The sequence below is a fragment of the Garra rufa genome, chromosome 15 (genome assembly GCF_049309525.1).
Source record: "Garra rufa chromosome 15, GarRuf1.0, whole genome shotgun sequence".
NCBI lineage: Eukaryota > Metazoa > Chordata > Actinopteri > Cypriniformes > Cyprinidae > Garra > Garra rufa.
Genome location: NC_133375.1, coordinates 8,865,188 through 8,893,027, shown reverse-complemented (window position 1 = coordinate 8,893,027; position 27,840 = coordinate 8,865,188). Strand labels below are relative to the sequence as shown.

The following is a 27,840-nucleotide window of genomic DNA, read 5'->3' as shown; positions in this document are numbered from 1 at the left end:
TAGAAGCCTCTTTCCGATTGTTTGGGGCATCTGGAAAAAGGCTTGTCCGGAGAAGAAAAGGTGAGCGCTACCATCAGTCCTGTGTCATGCCAACAGTAAAACATCCTGAGACCATTGATGTGTGGGGTTGCTTCTCATCCAAGGGAGTGCGCTCACTCACAATTTTGCCCAAAAACACAGCCATGAATAAAGAATGGTACCAAAACACCCTCCAACAGCAACTAATTCCAACAATCCAACAACAGTTTGGTGAAGAACAATGCATTTTCCAGCATGATGGAGCACCGTGCCATAGGGCAAAAGTGATAACTAAGTGGCTCGGGGACCAAAACGTTGAAATTTTGGGTTCATGGCCTGGAAACTCCCCAGAGCTTAATCCCATTGAGAACTTGTGGTCAATCCTCAAGAGGCGGGTGGACAAACAAAAACCCACTAATTCTGACAAACTCCAAGAAGTGATTATGAAAGAATGGGTTGCTATCAGTCAGGATTTGGCCCATTAGTTGATTGAGAGCATGTCCAGTCGAATTGCAGAGGTTCTGAAAAAGAAAGGCCAACACTGCAAATACTGACTCTTTGCATAAATGTCATGTAATTGTCGATAAAAGCCTTTGAAACGTATGAAGTGCTTGTAATTATATTTTAGTACATCACAGAAACAACTGAAACAAAGATCTAAAAGCAGTTTTGCAGCAAACTTTGTGAAAACTAATATTTGTGTCGTTTTCAAAACTTTTGGCCACGACTGTATATTTAAAGAGTTATTTTTCAAATTAATATAATTATCGCTATAAATTAGTATGATGTTATTACATATCTTAAATGAGTTAAAATTTACTATTTTCTTGCTCGTCAGCACTGCATAGCAATTCAAATTGGTGAGAAACGTTTAGGTGCGCACAGAATATACTGGTCCTTCTCAAAAAATTAGCATATTGTGATAAAGTTCATTATTTTCTGTAATGTACTGATAAACATTAGACTTTCATATATTTTAGATTCATTACAACACAACTGAAGTAGTTCAAGCCTTTTATTGTTTTAATATTGATGATTTTGGCATACAGCTCATGAAAACCCAAAATTCCTATCTCAAAAAATTAGCATATCATGAAAAGGTTCTCTAAACGAGCTATTAACCTAATCATCTGAATCAACTAATTAACTCTAAACACCTGCAAAAGATTCCTGAGGCTTTTAAAAACTCCCAGCCTGGTTCATTACTCAAAACCGCAATCATGGGTAAGACTGCCGACCTGACTGCTGTCCAGAAGGCCATCACTGACACCCTCAAGCAAGAGGGTAAGACACAGAAAGAAATTTCTGAATGAATAGGCTGTTCCCAGAGTGCTGTTTCAAGGCACCTCAGTGGGAAGTCTGTGGGAAGGAAAAAGTGTGGCAGAAAACGCTGCACAACGAGAAGAGGTGACCGGACACTGAGGAAGATTGTGGAGAAGGACCGATTCCAGACCTTGGGGACCTGCGGAAGCAGTGGACTGAGTCTGGAGTAGAAACATCCCCAGGTCAAGCCACTTTTGAACCAGAAACAGCGGCAGAAGCGCCTGACCTGGGCTACAGAGAAGCAGCACTGGACTGTTGCTCAGTGGTCCAAAGTACTTTTTTCGGATGAAAGCAAATTTTGCATGTCATTCGGAAATCAAGGTGCCAGAGTCTGGAGGAAGACTGGGAAGAGAGAAAAACCAAAATGCCTGAAGTCCAGTGTCAAGTACCCACAGTCAGTGATGGTCTGGGGTACCATGTCAGCTGCTGGTGTTGGTCCACTGTGTTTTATCAAGGGCAGGGTCAATGCAGCTAGCTATCAGGAGATTTTGGAGCACTTCATGGTTCCATCTGCTGAAAAGCTTTATGGAGATGAAGATTTCATTTTTCAGCACGACCTGGCACCTGCTCACAGTGCCAAAACCACTGGTAAATGATTTACTGACCATGGTATTACTGTGCTCAATTGGCCTGCCAACTCTCCTGACCCGAACCCCATAGAGAATCTGTGGGATATTGTGAAGAGAAAGTTGAGAGACGCAAGACCCAACACTCTGGATGAGCTTAAGGCCGCTATCGAAGCATCCTGGGCCTCCATAACACCTCAGCAGTGCCACAGGCTGATTGCCTCCATGCCACGCCGCATTGAAGCAGTCATTTCTGCAAAAGGATTCCCGACCAAGTATTGAGTGCATAATTGAACATAATTATTTGAAGGTTGACTTTTTTTGTATTAAAAACACTTTTCTTTTATTGGTCGGATGAAATATGCTAATTTTTTGAGATAGGAATTTTGGGTTTTCATGAGCTGTATGCCAAAATCATCAATATTAAAACAATAAAAGGCTTGAACTACTTCAGTTGTGTTATAATGAATCTAATATATATGAAAGTCTAATGTTTATCAGTACATTAGAGAAAATAATGAACTTTATCACAATATGCTAATTTTTTGAGAAGGACCAGTAAATATCATCATAATGTAATATTATCTTATAAAATACAGGTAACACTTTATTTTGAGTTCACTTTAGACATTCTACTAACAGTAAGTAACTTTACAACTAAATGTCAACTAGCAGTTATAGTATTAGTAGACTGACTGCTTTATATATTGTAACACTATTTTGATGGGTCCACAACATACAACATACTGACTATAAGAAACTTTGCAAGTATGTGTCAACTTATTCTAGTAACCCTAAACCTAACCTAACAGTCTACTCTGAGAGTTAGTGTCTAGAGTTAGACATATAGTTGCAAATTAATGAGAATTAATTGACATGTAGTTGCAAAGTTACTTATAGTTAGTATGATGTCTGAAGTGGACTATCAAAGTACTATCCAAAATGCATAATGTAAATGAGGAGAAACACTTACTTTTCTGTTTTCCTAGAATAAACCAACTTCCCCGTCTGCTCCGCATCGTGGGTGAAAGAAAATATCTTTCTGAGAAAAGGTTTATGTTTAAATATCACTATAAATCAATATTACTGTATGTTATAAAACACATTATAAATGAGATAAAATAACAAACTTTCGGAGTTTCCCTTTTAAAAAGAAACATCCTTGTCTGTTCCGCATCGCGAATGGAAGAAAATGTCTTTGAGAAAGTTTAGGCACACACAGCACATAAATATCCTTATAAAACGACATGATATTACAAAACACATTTTGTGAGTAAGATTAAACACTTTATTTCGCTGTTTCCCGTCCTTATATGCAAAGAAAATGGCGTCTGTGAAAAATATTTCAGATGGGTTAGGCACGCACAGCTAGCAAATGTCTAGGAATTGACTAACACTCAACAGTGTTAATAAGGGTTACTCTCCATATTTACACCGGCGAGAGGGTGCAGTTTACACTAGTGTTAATTCTCTAAAATTCAACACCACAACTTTAACTTTTTACTCTAAAAGTCCTTTACACTAGGATTTCAACACTGGAGATTTTGCTGTGTGGGAACTTGTAAACATGGCTTTGTGTTCTGGAAAATTCAAAACACCAACAGCTTTCCAAACTATTAGTAGATGCATTTAGGTAGTCTTTCCTAGGCTTGAATTGCAAAATTCATATTTTTTTTCACCCTCTTCTGTTTGGCATGCCTTTGTTCAAGCCTGTGGGACACTTGTGTGTCTTCGGTTTGTGTCTTTCATGTGTATTTATCCATTTTCATAGGAAGCAACACCAATACTTTCTTTTCAGCTTGTTTTTTGCTCATTTCCACTTTCCCTGCCGAGTGTCAGAACATTTATTTTTAGCTCATCTAGCAAGTATGTTGCCCCCAAGGGCTTTTTTAAAAAGCAGGAAAGAGACAGCAACCGTAATGGCTTATGGGCAGAAGTGCAAATATTCCATTCAGGGTTCTCTGTCGGTCATTGCATATGTTACAGAAGCCTTAAATTTCATGCTGGAAAGGGGCCTCCTTGTAACAAATACAGTCATAAATAGAGATGAGCACAAGTACTATATGTTCTCAAAAGTAGTACCAATATTTAATTGTAAACTCACAATATTTCAAACTAGGGCTGTCAAATCAAATTATTTATGTAATATGCAAATAATAAATTATCATCAGTTGTGAGAAAAACATGATCTCTAAGCAAAGAAATTAGCAAAAAAATTTAATCCCCTGAATCCTTAGCTATATAATCCACAAAACGTATATATCTTTGATTCGATTTCCATTTGCGGCTTGAAAGTGCTTGAGCTACTTTTGATTTTCTGAAAGCCTACTTCTTTGAACTCATCTTAGGCTGTTCATCCAATCTTCACCAGACTGTGTAGAAAGCAGCTGTAGACTGTTGGCAAAAATTGGTAAAAAAAATGCCGATATGTAGAAGCATTGCAAGGATATTATCAAATTAAATTGTCTGGAGTTATGCATTTAACAAATGGATCTATTTCTTGATACGCTAAGACAACAGGGCATTCTGAGGACACATACCCAGTAGCATCAAATTCAACCTGTAGGGGGGCTCAAAAGAAAAAAGAAAAAAAAAAAAAAAAAAAAAAAAAAATATATATATATATATATATATATATATATATATATATATATATAGATATATAGATATATATATAGATATATATATATATTTGACTTCGCAGCCTTACAATTAATTAAGTTGAAAATTAATTGTTATGCCTCTTCTTTGGGGCAAATAGTAACAGTATTACTCTGATAACTAAGCAAACATCTGATTAAATTTCAGCAGCTTATAAAATCAAATCTGAATGGCCCACCATCATGAAATATGGCAGACACTTAGAAGGTGGCTTGATTTAGCAGTATATTAAATTTGGTGAGAATCAGCCATGAGGTGCTGCTACAACATGTTTATGCCAGTAATACTTACATAGGACCAACAGTTAAATACAGATATGTACCCCTGAAAAAGGAAGGAAGGAAGGAAGGAAGGAAGGAAGGAAGAATAAGAAAGGAAAGGAAAGGAAAGGAAAGGAAAGGAAAGGAAAGGAAAGGAAAGGAAAGGAAAGGAAAGGATGTGATGTGTGGCCAAGTATGGTGATCCATACTCGGAATTTGTGGTCTGCATTTAACCCATCCAAGTACACACACACACACACACACACACACACACCGTGAACAGTGGGCAGCCAAATACAAATAAATACAAATAAACAATATATAAAAATGAAAAATACAATTAAGGGGACATGGTAGAGAGTGCAAACCATGTAAACAATATAGTGCAACAGAGCTTATAAGTGTGTAAAAGTGTCAGAGCAGTCTTGTAACTGTCTTATGAGTAGTGTGAGGTAGTTGGCAGACTAATGCTGCACAAAGTGACTGGTGCAGGTCAGTGTGTGTGTGTGTGTGTGTGTGTGTGTGTGTGTGTGTGTGTGTGTGTGTGTGTGTCAGAGTTCAGAAAGTCCATGGGGCAGAAGAGGGGAGTGGGGGCAGAGTAGGGAGAGAGTTGAGCTTCCTGACAGCCTGAAGGATGAAGCTGTCCTTCAGTCTGCTGGTCCTGGCCTGGAGACTCCGCAGTCTCCTCCCTGATGGCAGCAAGCTGAAGAAGCTTTGCATTGGGTGGGTGGGATCCGCTGCTATGCAGAGGGCTTTTTTGGTGAGACGTGTGCTGTAGATGTCCTGGAGGGTGGGGAGAGGAACACCAATGATCCTCTCAGCTGCTCTAACTATGCGTTGGAGAGTTTTTTGGCAGGACGCATTGCAGGCACCAAACCACACAGTGATGCAGCTCGACATGATGTTCCCGATGGTTCCTCGGTAGTATGAGTACATGATGGGGGCTGGTGCTTTTGTTCCAGTCTGTGGTGTCAAAGCAGTCCTGTAAAGCCTCTGAAGACCCTTCTGGCCACACTTGTATCTGCTTACAAACCGGTTTGGTGGAGGGTGGAGGGTATTGAGGGTGGAGAGAGCGCTGGATATTCACTCCCACCATCGACAAAGTACTCGTTTGATTATTCTGTCAAGTAGCAAGGGGGACGTTATGTCATAAATGCTATTTCTTTTAGTGATGTTGGTAACATCAGTGTTTTTTGGTACAAGTTACAAATGTTATTGTTTTATTATTTTTGTTTGTTTGACATTGCACAAGTTCTTCCAGATGGGTAGCTTTTTAATTGGTCATTAATAGGATCATAAATATAACAGTAAAATATTTGGCACACCATTCATTTTGCAAATTTACCAGCTAATTGCTCATCTGCTTGGGGATACTACTGTTTTTAGTGCTATAAACGTTTTATTCTTTGAAATGATTGTGTAGCCAATGCATCTAGTTTTAGGTTTATTTTGACAGTTTTTGATCCATATTTGTACAATGTTCACCTGAATTCTTTCCACTTGATCTGCATCATAGAACCTGTCAATAAAACCCGTCCATTGTTTAACTTACCTGTTTCACTTACCTGCTTCATCTGTGACAAATATAGCATTGATGAACTTCAAAATCACATTTTAGACTATACAAATGCCTCAAGGTCTCTAAATGGGGCTATACATTCAGTATTATAGTCATACACTGTAAACTGACAGCCGTACAAGTGTGTTGTTTACAGCTCATTTATTCTATTTAATTCATTTTAATTGTTGTTTATAGCTAATCTAAGTTTTCATAATCATATTTTCAGTATTAAAGATTCAGAGTTTGTACTAAAACATTGCATTCTTTCTTTTTAGCATCAATAATAAGCTCCAGCAGCCAGAGGCGGCCTCAGGTGTGCTGGAATATGCCATGAAACACTTTGGAGAACTGGTAAGAACTTTTATCCCTCATTAATCTGTTTGCCATGCATCAACTTCATAAAATGAGGTGAATCTCATTAGAACTTTTATCCCTCATTAATCTGTTTGCCATGCATCAACTTCATAAAATGAGGTGAATCTCATTAAGCCTGTCAATACAATTCTTGATATATATCATTTTAAAAAATATTTTCGAAGCACCCCACTCCCACTCCCACCCCCACCCTCATTATTGTGATGATAATTGAGGGGCAAATATGCTTGATTGTCATAAAAATTGTTTGTTTTTCTTGTTCCATCTGGAGTTAATATTGTAATGGTCTTTTGTAAACATTTATGTAATATTTGAAACTTTTTGTTTGTTTTTCCTGTTTTAAAATGTTGAGATGTTTTGATGCATCATACACAGTACTTCTGTCCTCAGAGTCCCCTGCAGTCCAGACAGACATTTCAGATAAAATGTTGACACTTATCCACATCTATTGCATAACTCCACAGACTTTTTTGTTAACACTTGACTGCAATTCTAATTGATCCAACATGTGGTTGTGGATCTCTTTGTATTTTTTAGTTATTCTTTTTATGCTTGACTAGGCAGTCATATTTGTCAAGGTATAATTTTATGTTTTTAAGCATTTCACAACAACTAATGTATAGATGGGTCACAGTGGTCAGCTAGACTATAATTAGCAGCTGGGGTTTTTTGTACACAGGTTTAGAATAACTATGTCATTTTGTCTCTGAGACTGAGAAAGTGGTACTTTAATTCACAAAGGATACATTAAACTGATTGATTATTACCATTATTATTTTTTTAATCAGTAAAGTTTCTATACACAGTTTAGAACTGTACGGTTACATTTTTAGTTTTTTTAGAGCCAAAAATATACTTGCAAGTTTACAGTTATGGAGTCAAAATCGTACAAAACCGTAACTTAGATATTGTCTTGTATGTTTTTAGACTTTTCTTGAATCATGTGTGGGTCCACTATACTTTTTTAAGCAATCAGATTTATGCTTATCAATCAACCACTGAGAGCACATCACCCTGTCTTAAAACCAGGCAGATACACTCACAAACAAACACATACACACACGTTTGAACATTTTAGACCTCACAGGTATCAAACCTGTACACTCACACACACACAAATACAAATCTAAATCAATTCACACATTTGTGACAATTTGCAAATATATTTAACTATCTGTTTGTAAATGTATAACATTCAAATCTTTTGTGCATTTTTGGGAATAGTGTTTTGCATTTGTAAAACCTATGCTCACTAATATAGTATAAGTCGAAATAGTCTAACTACTAATATTATTTTTTCACAGACAATACTCAAGCTTACAAAGAAAACTGTCTATATAGAAGACCTACCAGTTTATACATAGAAAAAAAAAACTTAAATTTTTGGTTCATCAGAATATCCACCATTAGCAGCTATTACAGCTCTGCATAATCTGGGCATCCAAGCTGTCAGTTCATTCAAACATTGACGTGATATATTACTCCAAGCCTCCTGAAGGATTGCCCAAAGATGATTCACACTATGCTAATATCATCCAAAACCACAGGGGTGTTTCCAAACTGTTGGAGGGCAGTGTATGAATATACAAAAATACTAGTGTACTAGGTTTTGAATGTTTTACATTTATGAACTGATTGTTGAGACTATTTTCAAATTTTCTGGGAAAAAAAACTGTGTTGTAGTGATTTTAATGTTTTGATTATTTTAGCAGCTTTAAGAATTTGAACGCTGGCTTAGGTTAAGTATTTACAGATGGTATTCAACCAGAATGAGACAACAGGGCAGTTGTGCTTTAACCACTAGTTATCAGCCGAATGCTTCAAAACACATTGTTGCAAATAGCAGTCAGCTTTGCCTCGCTGATGGGTTACATCTGCAGTCAGCAGAAAATCAAAGCACTGTAGTTAAAATAATTCATAATCTCTGAAGCAAATTTTGTACTTAAGTTTTGTGCATTTGTTATTTAGAACAAATTCAAGCAGGATAAATGTCAAACCTGTGAGCCTGTGCTTATATTTACTCTGTGCTACTCAGTACTATACTATATTTTGGATTTTACACATTTAACAGGTATTATTTACATCATGTGAATCATGTGTTATATTACCTTAAAGAAATGGTGATTTACTTTGTATTAAAGCCTTAACCCCAATTCCAGAAAAGAATATGTTGTCTGTTCATTCTTTTTAATCCTCTGGGGTTGACAAACGCGCTAGCGCATTTCGTGACATTTCTTCCTGATGACCTCTAAAGGAACTTAAATTAAGGAACTTAAGTTAAGTCATTTTTGATTGTACAGATAAGTGCAATACATTTGAATCTGTAAAGGGTCTACTTTTATTTGTATTTACTCATAATAACAGCAAAACTTTGTGCTTTTGTAAAATAAAGAAACACGTCACAAAAATGAACTGAAACATGAGAGATATATCTTTAGAAAGCTTGACATGTCTACTTTTAAACGAAGTCAGTCTTGTCGAAAAAAAAATTCTGTGATAAAGTGATTTTTATGAAACCAACGCGATGTCCAGTCTTTCCTGTTGGAGCTAATTAATTTTTAAGTGATCACATCCACCAGCTACTTTCACTTTTGATATTATAAATATCCACGTGAGACACACTGAATTAAGGTGTAGGGCAAGGCAAGACAAAAACCTTTGAGCCTTCAGATGGCAATGCATAAGAAACTATCATGCTGTGGTGTTAATTAAAACTACATGGAGTACTTTGGAAAACTGCTGTCACCTAACACATTCTGCAGCTGCATCAATAAATGCAACTTAAATTTCGGTTACTGTACTTTAGCAGCAAGCTATACATCAGTTCTATGCAGTGATGCCATGGGGTTCTCCGGGCCAGAGCTCATCTGAGATAGTCAAAAAGAAGATGGAAATGTGTGCTGTGGTCAGACAAATTCAGCCTTTTTCATGGGAAAAATGGACGTTGAGTTCTCAGTACCAAAGATCAAACTGACCATCCAGACTTTCATCAGCGACAGATGCAAACACAAACGACTGTCATGGTGTGGGGGTGCAGCAGAGCAAAAGGCACCAGTGACTGGAATATGTGTGAAGGTACCATTAAAATGGAGGCATGTATTGGGATTGTAAAGACACATATACTGCTATTAAAATGATGTCTTTCATGGGAAGTCCATTACATCAAGACAATGCCAGGTCTCATTTTGTATGTGCCACAACAGCGTGGTTTCGTAGACACAGATTGAATGCGCTAGACTGGCCCACCTGCAGTACAGATCTGTCTCCTATTGAAAATGTAGGACCAGTCATCACAGACTGCTGAGCATCTTAAGTTTTTTATCAAGCCAGATTGGACAACAATTTTGCTTGCAAAACTTGAAGTATTAGTATCCTCAATTCCCAAACAATTAAACATTGTAATTAAAAGGAAAGTTGATGTGGCAGAGTGTTAAACAGGTCTCTGTAACAACTTTTTAGGATTGTATTGCAGCCATGAAAATCAAAATTTAGTTATATTTACAAAATAAAATGAAAAGTTAGCCACTGAAAACATTGGATTTTTTTCCTTTGTACTTTAGTCAATTAAATTAAGGTTAAAGAGAATGAACAGGTAACATATTCTTGATTTTATGACATTGCACGAAACATTCCAACTTTTCTGCAATTGGGGTTGTATATACCATATGTGAATATATATATATATATACAGTACAGACCAAAAGTTTGGACACACCTTCTCATTCAAAGAGTTTTCTTTATTTTCATGACTATGAAAATTGTAGATTCACACTGAAGGCATCAGAATCAGAATCAGAAAGAGCTTTATTGCCAAGTATGCTTGTGCATACAAGGAATTTGTTTCAGTGTTATTAGCTTCCAGTACACAGAGACGCACAGACAATAAAAATAAGAGAATAAGAAAAAATACACATAAGCATAAATAGACCAAAAATAAAAATAGAAAATAATAATAATAATTTGTAAAAATTGACAATAAATATGTATGTACACACAGGGATGTGTTAGGGTGGAGGTGGTAGCAGTAGATAAAGTCAGATTATTCCACACATTTTTGCACAATGGGAGGAACATTTTAACTGTTCATAAGGTGGATTGCCTGGGGGAAAAAAACTGTTCACGCGTCTGGTAGTCCTGATCTTTGGAGCTCTGTAGCGCCGGCCAGATGGTAAGAGTTCAAAGAGAGGATGGCTTGGATGTGAGGGGTCCAGAGTGATTTTCTGAGCTCTTTTCCTCACTCTGGATGTGTACAGTTCTTGAAGGGTGGGCAGGGGAGCACCAATAATCCTCTCAGCAGACCGAACCATTCTCTGCAATCTTCTGATGTCTGATTTTGTAGCTGAGCCAAACCAGACAGTTATTGATGTGCACAAAACAGACTCGATGATGGCTGAGTAGAACTGTCTCAGCAACTCCTGTGGTAGGTTGAACTTCTTCAGCTGGCGAAGGAAGTACAACCTTTATTGGGCCTTTTTTACAGTGGAGTCGATGTGAGTGTCCCACTTCAGGTCCTGGGACATGAAACATCCCAGGAACTTGAATGTCTCCACTGTAGCCACAGTGCTGTCCATGGTGGTGAGTGAGGAAAGTGCAGGGGGGTTCCTCCTGAAGTCCACTATCATCTCTACAGTTTTGAGCTTGTTCAGCTCCAGGTTGTTGTGACTGCACCAGACAGCCAGCTCTTTTACCTCCTGTCTGTAGGCAGACTCGTCACCATCCTGAATGAGGCCGATAACCGTGGTGTCGTCTGCAAACTTCAGGAGCTTGTCAGAGGGGTCTTTAGAGGTGCAGTCATTGGTGTAGAGGGAGAAGAGCAGTGGGGAGAGAACACAACCTTGAGGGGCGCCAGTGTTGGTGGTGCGGCTGCTTGATGTGAATTTCCCCAGTCTCACCAGCTGTTGCCTATCTGTCAGAAAGCTAGTGATCCATTGACAGATAGGGCTAGGAACAGAAAGTTGGTTTAGTTTGGTGTGGAGGAGTGGAGGAATGATGGTGTTGAAGGCTGAACTGAAGTCCACAAACAGGATCCTCACATAAGTCCCTGGTCTGTCCAGATGCTGCAGGATGAAGTGCAAGCCATTGTTCACTGCATCATCCACTGACCTGTTTGCTCAGTAAGCAAACTGCAGGGGGTCCAGTAAGGGTCCGGTGATGTCCTTCAGATAAGCCAGAACCAGTTTTTCAAACGACTTCATGACGACAGATGTTAGCGCCACAGGTCTGTAGTCGTTAAGTCCTGTTATCTTGGATTTCTTTGGGACAGGAATAATAGTTGAGCGTTTTAGGCAGTGAGGGACTTCACACAGCTCCAGAGACCTGTTAAAGATCTGTGAAAAGATGGGGTCCAGCTCGTCAGCGCAGGTTTTCAGACAGGCTGATGTCACACCGTCTGGTCCTGGTGCCTTTCTTCTTTTGTTCTTCCTGAAGACCTGGCACACCTCATTTTCGCTGATTAGAAGTGAAGGAGGGGGGGAGAGTGGGGTTGCTGGAGGTGGTAATGGTTGTGTGAAGAGATCGGCAGAACAGGTTTGGGGGGTTTCAAATCTACAGTAAAACTCATTCAGGTCTTCAGCAAGTCGTTGAGTCGCCTCAGTGCTCGGGGAAGGTGTCCTGTAGTTTGTGATGATTTTCAGGCCTTTCCACGCTGAACTTGGATCATTCGAAGTGAACTGATCTTGTAACCTTTTTGCATAGGTCTTTTTAGCCACTCTAATCTCTTTATTCAGTGTGTTCCTGGTCTGGTTGTACAAGACTCTATCCCCTTTTCTGTATGCATCCTCTTTGGCCTGACGAAGATGTCTGAGTTTTTCTGTAAACCATGGCTTGTCATTGTTGTATGTTAAATAGGTTCTGGTAGGAATGCATAAATCCTCACAGAAACTGATATATGAAGTAACAGTCTATGTGAGCTCGTCCAGATCGGTGGCAGCAGCTTCAAAAACACTCCAATCAGTCAAATAGAAACAGGATTGTAAGACCTGTTCTGTTTCGTTGGTCCATCTTTTTACAGTCTTAACTACAGGTTTAGCAGATTTAAGTTTTTGCCTGTAGGTTGGTATAAGATGAACCAGACAGTGATCAGATAGTCCCAAAGCTGCCCGTGGGACAGAGTGATATGCTCCTTTAATTGTGGTGTAACAGTGGTCCAATATATTACTGTCTCTGGTCGGACATGTAACATGCTGTCTGTATTTTGGCATTTCACGTGAGAGATTTGCTTTATTAAAATCCCCAAGAATGATTAAAACAGAGTCCGGGTGTTGTTGTTCTGTCTCTGTGATCTGATCAGCGAGTTTCTGCAACGCCAGGCTTACGTGCGCTTGCGGTGGAATGTACACGCTCACGAGAATGAACGAGCAAAACTCTCGTGGTGAATAGAACGGCTTACAGTTAATGAAAAGTGCTTCTAGATCAGAACAGCACATCTTCTTTAACACTGTTACATCTGTACACCACCTCTCATTGATGTAAAAGCACGTCTCGCCGCCGCGCGATTTCCCCGTCGATTCTGTGTCGCGGTCTCCTCTGAACAGCTGATATCCTAGCAGATGAATCGCGCTGTCCGGTATAGCCGCGTTCAGCCAGGTTTCCGTGAAACACAGAGCAGCAGAATGTGAAAAATCCTTATTTGTCCGGGAGAGCAGAAGGAGTTTGTCCGTTTTGTTGGGTAGAGAGCTAAGATTCGCCAGATGTATGCCTGGCAGCGACAGCCTGAATTCACTCTGACGAAGCTTCATGAGCGCGCCGGCGCGCTTCCCCCGCTTGCGCGTCCACGTGTTCGAAAGCGTCTCAGCGCTGCTGCTCCGCCAACTACTATGTTCAGCAAAACGTCCGAATAATCAAAAAACGGTAGGATATTATGTGGTGTGTTCTGCCGAATGTTCAGCAGTTCATCCCTGGTAAAACTGATTGTGTTTGCGAAACAAAAAACAGGAAAAACTAACAAAAACACTAAAACAACTGGAGAGCTAAGAGCTATATATATATACTATATATACTTCAAAACTATGAATTAACACATGTGGAATTATATTTAATTCTATAAAATATTTAATTCTATATATACTATATATACTTCTGCACAACACAACTGATGGTCCCAACCCCATTTATAAGGCAAGAAATCCCACTTATTAAACCTGACAGGGCACACCTGTGAAGTGAAAACCATTTCAGGTGACTACCTCTTGAAGCTCATCAAGAGAATGCCAAGAGTGTGCAAAGCAGTAATCAAAGCAAAGACTTTGACTTGAAGAACCTAGAATATGACATATTTTCAGTTGTTTCACACTTTTTTGTTATGTATATAATTCCACGTGTTAATTCATAGTTTTGACGCACTCTGTCGTTTCTATTTTACTTACTTATTCGTTAATATTAATTTTGAGCTGCTTCTTAAAGCACTCTGTTGTTCTATTTAGTTATTCGTTTGTTTTATTTACATCTATTCACTTTTAGAAAAGGAGTGTTTCTTCTGTTATTTGTCCTGCGATTGTTTTTGCTTTAAATTCTAGTTTTTATTGCAATCATTAAAATTGATAACTGAGCGTACGGCCAAGGGAAGCTTTTGTTATTTCATATCGTTCCCTTCTGGAGCTATTACAAGTGCGAAGCTGTTGCTTTTTGAGTTTCGATTGAGCCATTTTGCGTGAGCCATTTTGCGATACATTTGCGGCTGACTGAGCCTAGGAGGCGTGGCTAGCGAGAATACTGCTTAAATAGTTTGCTTACTTTCCATATTGCGGGAAAGTGAGTTCAGTCCTCAGACGAGAAAGAACGACGGCGCGTAAGTGTCTACTTTAATACTATTTCGATAGGCGATCGTTACTTAGAGTTGCCGCTAAAAGCACTTTGTCGTTTCTGTTTAATTACTTATTCCTAAGTATTAATTTTAAGCTGCTGTTCCCTTAAGCACTCTGTCGTTTCTATTTACTTACTTTTTCGTTAATATTAATTTTGAGCTGCTTCTAAACAGCACTCTGTTGTTTCTATTTACTTACTTATTCGTTAATATTAATTTTGAGCTGCTTCTAAACGCACTCTGTTGTTTCTATTTACTTACTTATTCGTTAATATTAATTTTAAGATGCTTCTAAATGCACTCTGTCGTTCTATTTACTTATTCGTTAATATTAATTTTGAGCTGCTTCTAAACGTACTCTGTCGTTTCTATTTTACTTACTTATTCGTTAATATTAATTTTGAGCTGCTTCTTAAAGCACTCTGTTGTTCTATTTAGTTATTCGTTTGTTTTATTTACATCTATTCACTTTTAGAAAAGGAGTGTTTCTTCTGTTATTTGTCCTGCGATTGTTTTTGCTTTAAATTCTAGTTTTTATTGCAATCATTAAAATTGATAACTGAGCGTACGGCCAAGGGAAGCTTTTGTTATTTCATATCGTTCCCTTCTGGAGCTATTACAAGTGCGAAGCTGTTGCTTTTTGAGTTTCGATTGAGCCATTTTGCGTGCGGGCGATACATTTGCGGCTGACTGAGCCTAGGAGGCGTCCCTAGCTTTTATCAGTGAAGCACTGTTTGGTTGTCTATTTAACTGTGTCAGACCAGCTGACGCTGAAGCGTCAGCGGAAGCGTTCAGCCTCCTCGCGTGAAGACCGACGAAAGTAAAGACTTGCGACTTTTCCTGCGCGACTTTATCGAGCAACAACACCGACAACGCACTTAAGTACTCCTTTCCTTTATTTCACTCTTTTTTCTGTCCTCCTCTATCATGTGTTTCCAACTCATTCCGGTGGTCTCTACACACCGCACTAATATCACACGCACACGTCGACGCAACATTTCTAACCTGCGTCCTATCGACACCTCTTCCACTGAACCTTTCTCTTTCACGGTTGGACTCTGGAACTGTCAGTCAGCTGTCAACAAAGCTTACTTCATTTCAGCATTTTCTGTGCAATCTGGTCTGAGCATTCTAGGTTTGACTGAAACCTGGATTCGTCCAGAAGACTCTGCAACCCCAGCTGCTCTTTCTAATAACTTTTCCTTCTCTCACACCCCTCGTCACACTGGAAGGGGCGGGGGTACAGGACTTCTTATTTCTAACAACTGGAAATACTCAACCCATTCTCCTCTATGCAATTATAGTTCATTCGAATCTCATACAATCACTGTAACATCTCCTATCGAACTCCACATTGTGGTAATCTACCTCCCTCCTACTCAACTTGGCATCTTCTTAGAAGAGCTGGATGGGCTGCTGTCCTCTTTTCCAGAGGATGGCAGCCCACTTCTAGTCTTTGGGGACCTCAACATTCACCTTGACAAACCCTATGCTGCTGACTTCCATTCACTTCTAGCTTCATTTGATCTACAACGCGTTATCACTACATACACTCATAAGTCTGGCAACCAACTTGATCTCATTTACATGCAAAATTGTATTTCAGACAACATTGCGGTCAAACCCCTACACATCTCTGACCACTTCTTCATTACATCTTGCTACTTGTGCGCCACCAACACCTCTACCTGTTACTTTTAGAAGAAACCTACGCTCTCTCTCACCCTCCCATCTTTCTTCTTTAGTATCCTCCTCCCTTCCCTCTCCTACTCACTTCTCATCCCTGGACACTAATGCAGCAACTGACACCTTATGCTCCACTCTTACCTCCTGTCTAGATGTTATATGCCCTCTCTCCTCCAGGCCAGCACGAGCTGCTTCGACAACCCCTTGGTTATCCGATGTTCTTCGTGAGCATCGCTCCAAACTTAGGGCAGCCGAGAGAAAATGGCACAAATCTAAGGATCCATCCGACCTCAGTATGTATCAGTCTATGCTCTCATCTTTCGCTACCCAAGTACATACAGCCAAATCTTCATACTTCCACAACAGGATCAACAATTGTCCAGACGCACACAACCTTTTCAAAACATTTAATACACTGCTTTGTCCCCCTCCACCACCTCCCACAACTTCTATAACAGCTGATGACTTCGCCACATTTTTTACAGACAAAACTACATCGATCAATAATAAGTTCTCAGCTCCACACATACAGAACTCCCCTCTTCTCCTTCTGTCCTTACTCAGAGGCAGAAGTAACCAAACTTTTCCTCTCCAGCCATCCGACGACATGTCCTTTAGATCCTATCCCCTCACACCTTCTCCAAGCAATCTCTCCTACAATCCTACCGGCGCTCACACACATCATCAACACATCTCTTCTCACAGGCACTTTTCCCACTACATTTAAGCAGGCCCGGGAAACTGCTCAAAAAACCTACACTTAACTCTTCACTCATTGACAACTACAGACCTGTCTCTCTCCTTCCATTCATAGCAAAAACACTGGAACGGGCTGTCTTCAACCAGCTATCCTTATTCCTCTCACAGAACAATCTACTGGACTCTAACCAATCAGGGTTCAGAAGCGGCCATTCAACTGAGACTGCGCTACTGTCTGTCACTGAAGCCTTGCGGACGGCAAAAGCTGAGTCCAAATCATCAGTACTTATCTTGCTGGACCTATCTGCAGCTTTTGACACTGTGAATCACCAGATCCTCCTGTCCACCCTATCAACGCTGGGCATCACAGGGACTTCACTTCGCTGGTTCAAATCCTACCTCTCTGGTAGGTCTTTCAGAGTGGCCTGGGGAGGGGAGGTATCCAAAACTCATCAACTGGTCACTGGGGTTCCTCAGGGATCAGTTCTTGGACCTCTCCTCTTCTCCATATACACTACATCTCTGGGCCCCATCATACAGGCACATGGCTTCTCCTACCATTGCTATGCTGATGACACACAACTCTATATTTCATTCAAACCAGACGATCCATCGGTAGCTGCACGGATCTCAGGTTGCCTGGCGGATATCTCTGCATGGATGAAGGAACACCATCTACAGCTCAACTTAGCAAAGACGGAACTCCTTATCTTTCCTGCCACTCCATCTCTACAGCATGACTTCTCCATCCAGTTAGGTTCATCAACAATTACCCCATCGACTTCAGCCAGAAATCTGGGTGTAATCTTTGACGACCAACTGACTTTTAAAGACCACATAGCTAAAACTGCTCGATCTTGCAGGTTTGCACTGTACAACATCAGAAAGATCAGGCCCTTCCTAACAGAGCATGCTACACAACTCCTCGTCCAGGCCCTGGTCATTTCCAGGCTGGACTACTGCAATGCTCTTTTAGCTGGTCTTCCAGCATGTACAATCAAGCCTCTACAAATGATTCAGAATGCAGCAGCACGACTGGTCTTCAATGAGCCCAAAAAGGCCCATGTCACACCTCTCTTCATATCACTGCACTGGCTACCGGTTACAGCACGCATCAAATTCAAGACACTGGTGCTGGCATATAGGACAGCCACCGGATCATCACCTGCCTACCTCCATTCACTACTACACATCTACACTCCTTCCAGAAGACTGAGATCCTCTAGTGAAAGACGCCTCATTGTACCACCACAGAGAGGTATTAAATCACTGTCCAGAACATTCTCGTTCAATGTCCCTGCCTGGTGGAATGATCTTCCCACCCCTATCCGGAATGCAGACTCCTTAACAGCTTTCAAACGACTGCTGAAAACCCATCTTTTTCGACACTATGTGACTCAATTAAAAAAAAAAAAAAAAAAAAAATTCTCCTCTCTTCTTGATCCCCCTTCTAGCCTGTTTTTCCTCTCTTTCTTGATCTTCTCCTTCTAGCCTGCACTCTTCTAACAACGCCTGATATATGGTATTTTTGAGCACTTCCTGTGTTGATCTGCCTCCTTAGGATGAATCACTTGTTGTATTCCCAATTGTAAGTCGCTTTGGATAAAAGCGTCGGCTAAATGAATAAATGTAATGTAAATGATGCCTTCAGTGTGAATCTACAATTTTTATAGTAATCATGAAAATAAAGAAAACTTTGGTTCAAAGGTGTTTCCAAGGTGTGTCCAAACTTTTGGTCTGTGCTGTGTATTTATATTTATATTTATATATATATATATATATATATATATATATATATATATATATAAATACAGTCAGGTCCATATATATTTGGACACTGACACAGTTTTTATATTTTCGGTTCTGTATGTCAACAGAATATAATTCAAATGAAACAGTCAAGATGGAAATGAGACTTTAAGCTTTAATTTAAAGGGTCTGAACAAAAATATAACATAAAATGCTTTACATTATACGAATTACAACCATTTTTACACACAGTCTCCCCCCATTTTCAGGGGCTAATAATTAATTGGAAAAATAAATATAATCATTAATAAAATGTTCATTTCAAATATTTTATTGAGAATATTTTGCAGGCTATTACTGCTTTAAGTCTGGAACTTATGGACATCACCATGGACTGGGTTTCCTCCTATGTGATGCTTTGCAAGGCCTTTACTGCAGCTGACTTCAGTTGTTTGTTTTTGGGGTTTTCTGCCTTTAGTTTTGTCTTCAGCAAGTGGAATGCATGTTTAATCAGGTTGAGATAAGGAGATTGACTTGGCCATTACAGAATATTTCACCTTTTTACCTTGAAAAACTTTTGGGTTGCTTTGCTGTATGTTTTGGGTCATTGTCCACTTGTATTATGAAGCGCTGTGCAATCAACTTTGCTGCATTTGGCTGAATCTGGACAGAGAGTATACACTTCAGAATTCTTCCGGATGCTTCTTTCCTCTGTCACATTTCCACTAAACACCAGTTACCTAGTGCCACTGGAAGCCTGCTCATGCCATCACACTGCTCCACCATGTTTCACAGAAGATGTTGTATGCTTTGGATTATGAGCTGTTATAAGCCTTTTCCATACTTTTTTCTTCCCATAATTCTGGTACAGGTTGATCTTAATTTCAGCCATCTAAAGAATGCTTTTCCAGAAGTGGTCTGGCTTTTTTAAATGTTTTTTGGCAAAGTCTAATCTGGCCTTGTTTTTACCTTGTATTGAATCCCTCTGTACTTTCACTTCTGAAGTCTTCTCTTGATTGTAGACTTTGACAGTGACACGCCTACCTCCTGGCGAGTGTTCTTTACTTGGCTGGATGTTGTGATGTTGTTTTTCTTTACCATGGAGAGGATCATCTAATCATCCATCCTGTTGTCCCCTGTAAACGTCCAGGCCTTTTTATATGTTGTTGAGCTCACCAGTGTGTTCTTTTTTTTTCTTAGAATGTACCAAACTGTTTATTTGGCCACTCCTAATGTTCCTGCTATGTCTCTGATGGATTTCTTTTGTTTTTGAAACCTAACAATTGTCTGTTTTACTTGCATGCAGAGCTCCTTTGACCACATGATGTGGGGTCAAAGCAACAGTCAAAAGTCAAAGTCAACTTTATTGTCAATTCTGCCACATGTACAGGACATACAGAGAATTGAAATTGCGTTACTCTCAGACCCATGGTGCATACAAGTAACATTAAATACAAACAGTAACATTAAATACAAACAGTAACATTAAATACAAACAGTAACATTAGATACAAAGAATAAATACAAATAAACATAATATATAAAATGAAAAACACAATATACAAATAAGGGCACATGGTAGAGAGTGCAAACCATGTAAACATGTAAACAATATAGTGCAACAGAGCTTGTAATGTGTAAAAGTGTCAGAGCAGTCTTGTAACTGTCTATGAGTAGGTGAGGTAGTTGGCAGACCAATGCTGCACAAAGTGACTGGTGCAGGTCAGTGTGTGTGTGTGTGTGTGTGTGTGTGTGTGTGTGTGTGTGTGTGTGTGTGTGTGTGTGTGTCAGAGTTCAGAAAGTTGTGAGGCAGAAGAGGGGAGTGAGGGGAGTGGGGGCAGAGTAGGGAGAGAGTTGAGCTTCCTGACAGCCTGGTGGGTGAAGCTGTCCTTCAGTCTGCTGGTCCTGGCCTGGAGACTCCGCAGTCTCCTCCCTGATGGCAGCAGGCTGAAGAAGCTTTGCATTGGGTGGGTGGGATCGGCTGCTATGCAGAGGGCTTTTTTGGTGAGACGTGTGCTGTAGATGCCTTGGAGGGAGGGAAGAGGGACATCAATGATCCTCTCAGCTGCTCTGACTATGCGCTGGAGAGTTTTTTGGCAGGACGCATTGCAGGCTCCAAACCACACAGTGATGCAGCTAGACAGGATGCTCTCGATGGTTCCTCGGTAAAATGTGTACATGATGGGGGCTGGTGCTCTTGCTCTTCTTAGTTTGCGGAGGAAGTAGAGACGCTGCTGTGCTTTCTTGGCCAGTGCAGTGGTGTTGTTTGTCCAGGAGAGATCCTCAGTGATGTGCACACCCAGGAACTTGGTGCTGCTCACTCTCTCCACAGACGCACCGTTGATGGTCAGAGGAGCATGCTAAGTGTGCGCTCTCCTGAAGTCAACAACAATCTCCTTCGTCTTCTCCACATTCAGAGAGAGATTGTTGTCTCCGCACCACGTGGCCAGGCGGCTCACCTCACTTCTGTAGTTTGTCTCATCCCTGTTGCTAATGAGACCCACCACAGTCGTGTCATCCGCAAACTTGATGAAGAGGTTGGAGCTGTGTGATGGAGTGCAGTCGTGGGTCAGCAGAGTGAAGAGGATGGGGCTCAGCACACATCCCTGAGGGGCCCCTGTGTTTAGAGTGATAGTGCTGGATGTGTTACTGCCGACCCGTACTGCTTGTGGTCTTCCTGTGAGGAAATCCAACAGCCAGTTACACAGTGAGGTGTTGAGCCCCAGCTGGATCAGTTTTTGTGTGAGCTGTTGTGGGATTATAGTGTTAAATGCTGAACTGAAGTCTATGAACAGCATTCGGACATATGAGTCTTTTTTGTCCAGATGTGTGAGTGCTGAGTGTAGTGCAGTGGAGATGGCATCATAGGTCGAGCGGTTGGGCCGATATGCAAACTGGAAGGGGTCCAGTGAGAGGGGAAGGACAGATTTAATGTGCTGCATGACAAGCCGTTCAAAGCACTTCATGAGGATGGGGGTAAGTGCAACTGGACGGTAGTCATTAAAGCAGGAAGGAGATGACTTTTTTGGTACCGGAATGATCGTGGTTGCTTTGAAACAGGTGGGGACGACAGCCTGGGAGAGTCAGATGTTAAAGATGTCTGTGAAGACATCAGTGAGTTCCACTGCACAGTCTCTCAGTACACGACCAGGAATTTTGTCAGGACCCGGAGCTTTGCGTACGTTGATCCTGCTGAGGGATCTCCTCACACTGTCCGGCGACAGAGTCATCACCTGGTCACCAGGAGGGGGTGGGGTCTTTTGTGCAGTGGTGCTGTTTTGCACTTCAAAGCGAGCAAAGAAGGTGTTCAGCTCGTTCAGCAGGGAGATGGTGCTGTCACAGGTCTGTGGAGGGGGCTTGTAATCTGTGATGGTCTGTATGCCCCGCCACAGGCTCCGTGTGTCTCTGCTGTCATTGAAGCGACGAGATATTCCTCTGGAGTACTGTCTCTTAGCCTCTCTGATGCCACGAGAAAGGTTAGCCTTAGCTGTCTTCAGGCTCGCCTCGTCTCCAGCTCTGAAGGCAGCGTTCCGAGCTTTCAGCAGCCTGTAGACCTCCCCTGTCATCCATGGCTTTTGGTTGGCACGGACAGTGATGGTTTTGGTGACTGTTACATCCTCAGTGCATTTGTTAATGTAGGCTGTAACAGTCTCTGTGTACTCCTGGAGGTCAGTGGTGTTGTTGTAAGTGGCAGCCTGTTTAAACATATTCCAACCTGTAGTGTCAAAGCAGTCCTGTAAAGCCTCTGAAGACCCCTCTGGCCACACTTGTATCTGCTTACAAACCGGTTTGGTGACTTTAACAAGCGGTCTGTAAGAGGGCATTAGCATAACAGAGATGTGATCAGAGGCACCGAGGTGGGGGAGGGGGAAAGCTTTGTAAGCTCCTCTCTGGGTGGTGTAAACAAGGTCCAGTGTGTTATTTCCCCGTGTTGGAAAGTCAATGTGTTGCTGTATTTTTGGAAACACACTCTTTAAGTCTGCATGATTGAAATCCCCAGCCACGATGAGAAAAGCATCAGGGTGAGCTGTCTGCTGCTCACTGATGTGCTGGTACAGTTCATAAAGTGCCTCGCTCCTGTTGTTGTTGGAGGTGGGAGGGATGTACACAGCACACAGCAGTACAGCTGTATATTCCCTCGGTAGGTAGAACGGCCGGCACTTAATAACCATAAATTCCAACACTGGTGAGCAGTATTTGCTAGACTACAACAGACTACAACAGCATCGCGGCACCAAGCGTCATTGATATAAACACAAAGTCCGTCACCGCGGGTCTTACCCCCCGTGACGACAACCCTGTCGGCACGATAGCATGTCAGCTGGTCGAGCTGAATGGCGCGGTCCGGGACACTGTCGCTGAGCCATGTTTCCGTGAACACAAAAACACAACAGTCCTTTACATTCCTTTGAGATGAACGTAGTAGTCGGATGTAGTCCAGTTTGTTGTCTAATGAGCGTACGTTGGCCAGAACGATGGAAGGGATAGCGGGTTTGTGTGGGCTAGCCGCTAGCCTAGCTCGGATACCTCCGCGCTTACCCCTCTTCTGCTTCCTCTCACACCGCTTGAGGCGCCTCCATTGTGGGCGAGGTGCAGGAGTGGGGGTCTGTGATTGAGTAGGCCTCCGGAGCAGACCCAGATCATTCAGCTCTTCAGCGTCCACAGAGTTCAACTTAAAAACTTTGTTTCTGCCGATGTCGAGCAAAAATGTTCGGCTATAAACGCGCTTAAGGGCAGATAAACGCGACGAAGACGTACAAAAACACTGCGACTTACAGGACGAAAAACACGAAAACACTGTTTGGTCGGGAGAGAGAGAAGCCGCTGCGTGTGCACGCGCCGCCATCTTGTCAACAGCTTCCACATACAAATGGCACACTTAGAATTAACTCCAGACCTTTTACCTGCTTAACTGATGTAGAAAAAATTTAAGGAATAGTCCACAACTGTCCATGAAACAGCTTTTGAGTCATTTACTTATTACTTGTAAAAGGTGGGAGGTACATATTAAAGAGCTGTAATTCCTTAAACTTTTTCCCCAATTTTGATGGGAATACCCTTAAATTAAAGCTCAGAGCACTTAAATCCCATATTCATTATATAACTGTTACTTGAATATGTTTTGGTCAACAGCTAAAATAATAAAAAAAATTATGTCAGTGTCCAAATATGTATGGATCTGACTGTATATATATTAAGGGTCACAGTTCACAAAATTCACAGTTTAGTTCACTACAACACAGTGGTATCACGGTTCGGTACGTATTCGATACAGCAATGCAGTGTGTAGAACAACAGTTGCATCTCAGATCAGCGGCAGGAGTCAGATTTCAATTATCACGTGAGGAAAGGAAGTCGAGCTGACAAGTGAGGTGAGAAAGACAAGAAGTTGGTGAAAGATTTTGTTTCGAAACAATACAAAAGTGCATGCTTTACAAATATTTTAACATTGGAAGGCCCTTTGCAGTTTATCTAAGATAGTTTTGGAACCTTTTTTAACATTTGTTTCTTATTTATTTGGTTCCACCATGTTTGCTGATTTTCATTGTTTTATATTTAAACTTTGCGTAAGTTATTTTTTATTTTATATTAGGCCTACAGCATGGTGTATTTGTATTTGTTTTGTTAATAAATTAAACATTTTTTGTTTAATATAAGCGAGTTTTTTTTTTTTTTTTGTCAATTGATTTGTCGTACTGTTTTAATGTTGTCAGTTAATGCCGAATTGCTGCTAATTCGAAAGTGAAAGTAAAATGCACACAGGCATTTGCAAGCTATTTAAAAGAGAATAAAACCGAGGAAAAGAGGGAAAACTCTAACGAACTACCTCACTATCACAACCCTACTGCAGTCATGTGTTTTTCTGTGGGAGGGGCAGACGTCACTTTACGTCTTTTGGACTGCCTTGTTAAGCACAGTGGCACTAAGAACATAATATTTCACAGTGCTTTTATTTTCCAAATGTAATAGAATTAGTCCAACAAAATGTTTGGTTTGTAATGTGTACCAAACTGAAAGCCTTGTACCGAATGGTTCAATATGAATATGTGTATTGTTATGCCCCTATTCACCATGTATAGTCACTGTTTTTGCCCATTTTCTACTTAGAAATTAGTTTTCTTCAAATGATAAAATATGTGAAGCCTAGTGAAGTGTTATTTCAACTGTTGCTGAGCCTTCCGTTACTCTGCCAGATGTTCACGGTGGGCTCGCTGCCAATTTTAAAATAAACTGTTCCTATGCCCTCCCCTGAATGTTGGAACAATAGTTGGAGCTATCTGTACTCAGCTGTCTGCATTCCAGATGTGAATGTGATTGTGTGAGTTTGAAAATCTCAGATGTTGAGTGCCAAAAGATGAGTTTGTGGTTTACTTATTTTACAAATTAAGTAAGCCTTTCAATCCCCTCCCCCATAAAAAATAGTTCCTGATTTTTAAGTTATGTCATTTTAATAATTTACATCATCCTTTTATGTTTTTCTTCCACTACAGGAGATCCAAGCCACCTGGTATGAGAAACTTCATGAGTGGGAAGATGCTCTGGTCGCCTACGATAAAAAAATCGATATGAACAAAGATGATCCAGAGCTTATTCTGGGTCGCATGAGATGTCTGGAAGCACTAGGCGAATGGTATGTTCATGTATTATAAGTTGTCAGTTCCTGGAAGTGGGCAGACTAATTCTTTCTTTTTTACAACTTTGGTTCTTTTTGGGGATTTTTTTATTTGTCAATTTATGCATTGTGCTTCAGAATAAATTTATGTAATTTTTTGTGACTAGACTAAGCAGTTTGTAGTGCTGTCAATTGTTTGATGTTATTGGTTACTATTTATTAGTTACTGATTCCTTTTTGAGTCAGTTTTACATTTTTAGGTTTAAGGTTTTGATGAAATAATCAAAGGAAAACTGCAAAACATTACACCATGGAAAGTCATTTCTCCTGTGAAATATATTCCTCTTAATATGGGGTCACACAAGAAGGAGAAAATATGACTGAGTAAAAGCAGAAATTGGTTATGTATATGTGCTCACAGTGTCCCTTTGTGCCCTCATGGAATCTGACAGTGCTCTTATTTTATATAAATTTTCTGTACTTTTGAAAGGAAAATATTACTGATTTCTTTAATAGCCATTTACTGGGAAGCATGAGGAAGAGTGACTGGCATAAGGGGTAACTTCCTAGGTTTGTTGCAGTCAGCAAAACCAGTAATAAGACACCAATAGACGGTGATAGTGGAAACAGGAAATAATCAATGAAAATCTAATTTAAAAAATTTATATTTTACTCAATATTTGTGTGTCCTTTTCTGCTGCCTATAAAAATATAATGCTTTTGGCTTGGCACCATACTAACAGCTGTTGGAATCAGTGATCTGCTCAGGCTCTTGTTTGTTTTACATGAGGAACAATATTTGCTGCGTATGTAGAGCGTTCCAATTTACTTTTTTCTCAGCATTACATTTGACATCTGTTCATGTTGCATCAAACATTTATTTTAGCATTGAGCTTTAAAGCATTAAAAAACTCAATAATAAAAAAATACAAAAAAAAGATTTTGCAATGTTGTCACTGACCAACTTAAATGCTTTTTGTAAATATAAACTTTTTTGGTCACACTTTATATTAGGTGGCCTTAACTGTTATGTACTTCACAAAATAAGTACAATGTACTTAATGTGGTCATATTGCATTGCAAAACACTTTTGCTTCTATTAAGGTGGAATATGGGTAAGGTTATGGACAGGTTTGGTAGTATGGGTAGGTTTAAGGGTGGAATAGGGTGTAAGGGATGGGTCAACAGTAGTAATTACAGAAAGTAATTAATAGGTTTTTAAAAATATATAAGTACAATGTAAAAGCATGTACGTACACAATAAGTACATTGTACCAAATGATTAATTTAAATGTAATTACATTGTAGTTAAGGCCACCTAATCTAAAGTGGGACCACTTTTTTGATGGCTGCAACATGCTCCAAAATTTAGGACTGACACAAAAAAGAAGTGAAAAGGTTACAGAATATCCAAATTAAATTGTTTTGAGACAGTTCACAATTAGCAGGTAAGCTGGCAATAGGTGCAATTAGACTGCCATTTCTCAATGCAAAATCGCAAAGGTTTAGAAACATTTCAACTTGTTTCTGGGAAATATGGACATCGAGATCTCAGTCATAAAGACCAAAGGAATCATTCAAGCTTTCATCAGTAAACATCTGCAAACATCAGCAAATGTCTGTCATGGTATAAGAGTCCAGAAAGGCAAACGGCATATATGTGCATAGGTACCATTGACATTGGAGGGATATATTGGGATTGTACAGAGACATGTACTGCCATCAAGATCACGTCTTTCAATGGAAGTCCATGGTTATTAGATTAAGACAGGTCTCATTCGCCATGTGCTACAACAGGGTGGTTTCTTAGACACAGAGAGTAGGTGCTTTACTGGCCTACCTGCAGACCATATCTGTCTCCTACTGAAAATGTAAAGGAGAATCAGATAATGATGACCACGTACTGGCTGAAGTCTTGTATCAAGCAAGATTTTTGCTTGGAAATCTTTAACAGTAGTATCCTCAGTTCCCAAACGTTGATGTGGTACAGTGTTACATGCCTTTGCCTCAACTTCTTTGGAGTGTTGTAGCTATCAAAATCAAAATTTGTTTATACTGTATTTACAAAATACTTTTATGTTGGTCAGTGACAACATTGCAAAATCTTTTTTTTGTATTTGTACTTAAGTCAATTAGTTAAAAAAGTTAACAGTTAAAGAGAATTAACAAATCACAGATTCTTAATTTTATTGCATTTTACAAAACATCCCTTTTTAGAGTTGTATTTCACAGCCCCACATATTGCTGCTGTTTCTAATTTGAGCGTAATTACCCAGAAGTATCCACACTGCAGACCAGCCCACCATGTGACACTATGTTATGTTTTTCTTTTTTTCGGGGGCAAATTTCCATGTGACATTCCATTCCAATGAGTGATAGACAGTTCCCATGTAAAGGTACCAGAGCCCTTTTCCTGTCTCACTCTTAATGTGCGTCTTTGTGTTTTAGGCCTGTCTTCAGCCTGGAACCTTGTATTTTGCAAGGCCCCATGAGTAATGTTTTTTCCAGGCGGCTGGGAAAGCACTTCA

The 27,840-nt window shown here is 40.2% G+C and overlaps 1 protein-coding gene across 1 annotated transcript in view; it reads left to right on the top strand.

Moving 5' to 3' along the window:
* mtor (mechanistic target of rapamycin kinase) overlaps positions 1-27,840 on the top strand; it is a 185,774-nt gene that overhangs the window by 81,258 nt on the left and 76,676 nt on the right. The window contains exons 29-30 of the mRNA XM_073818557.1: positions 6,665-6,740; positions 25,191-25,330. Of these exons, the coding sequence (XP_073674658.1) occupies positions 6,665-6,740; positions 25,191-25,330 (216 nt within the window). The remainder of the gene's footprint in view (positions 1-6,664; positions 6,741-25,190; positions 25,331-27,840) is intronic.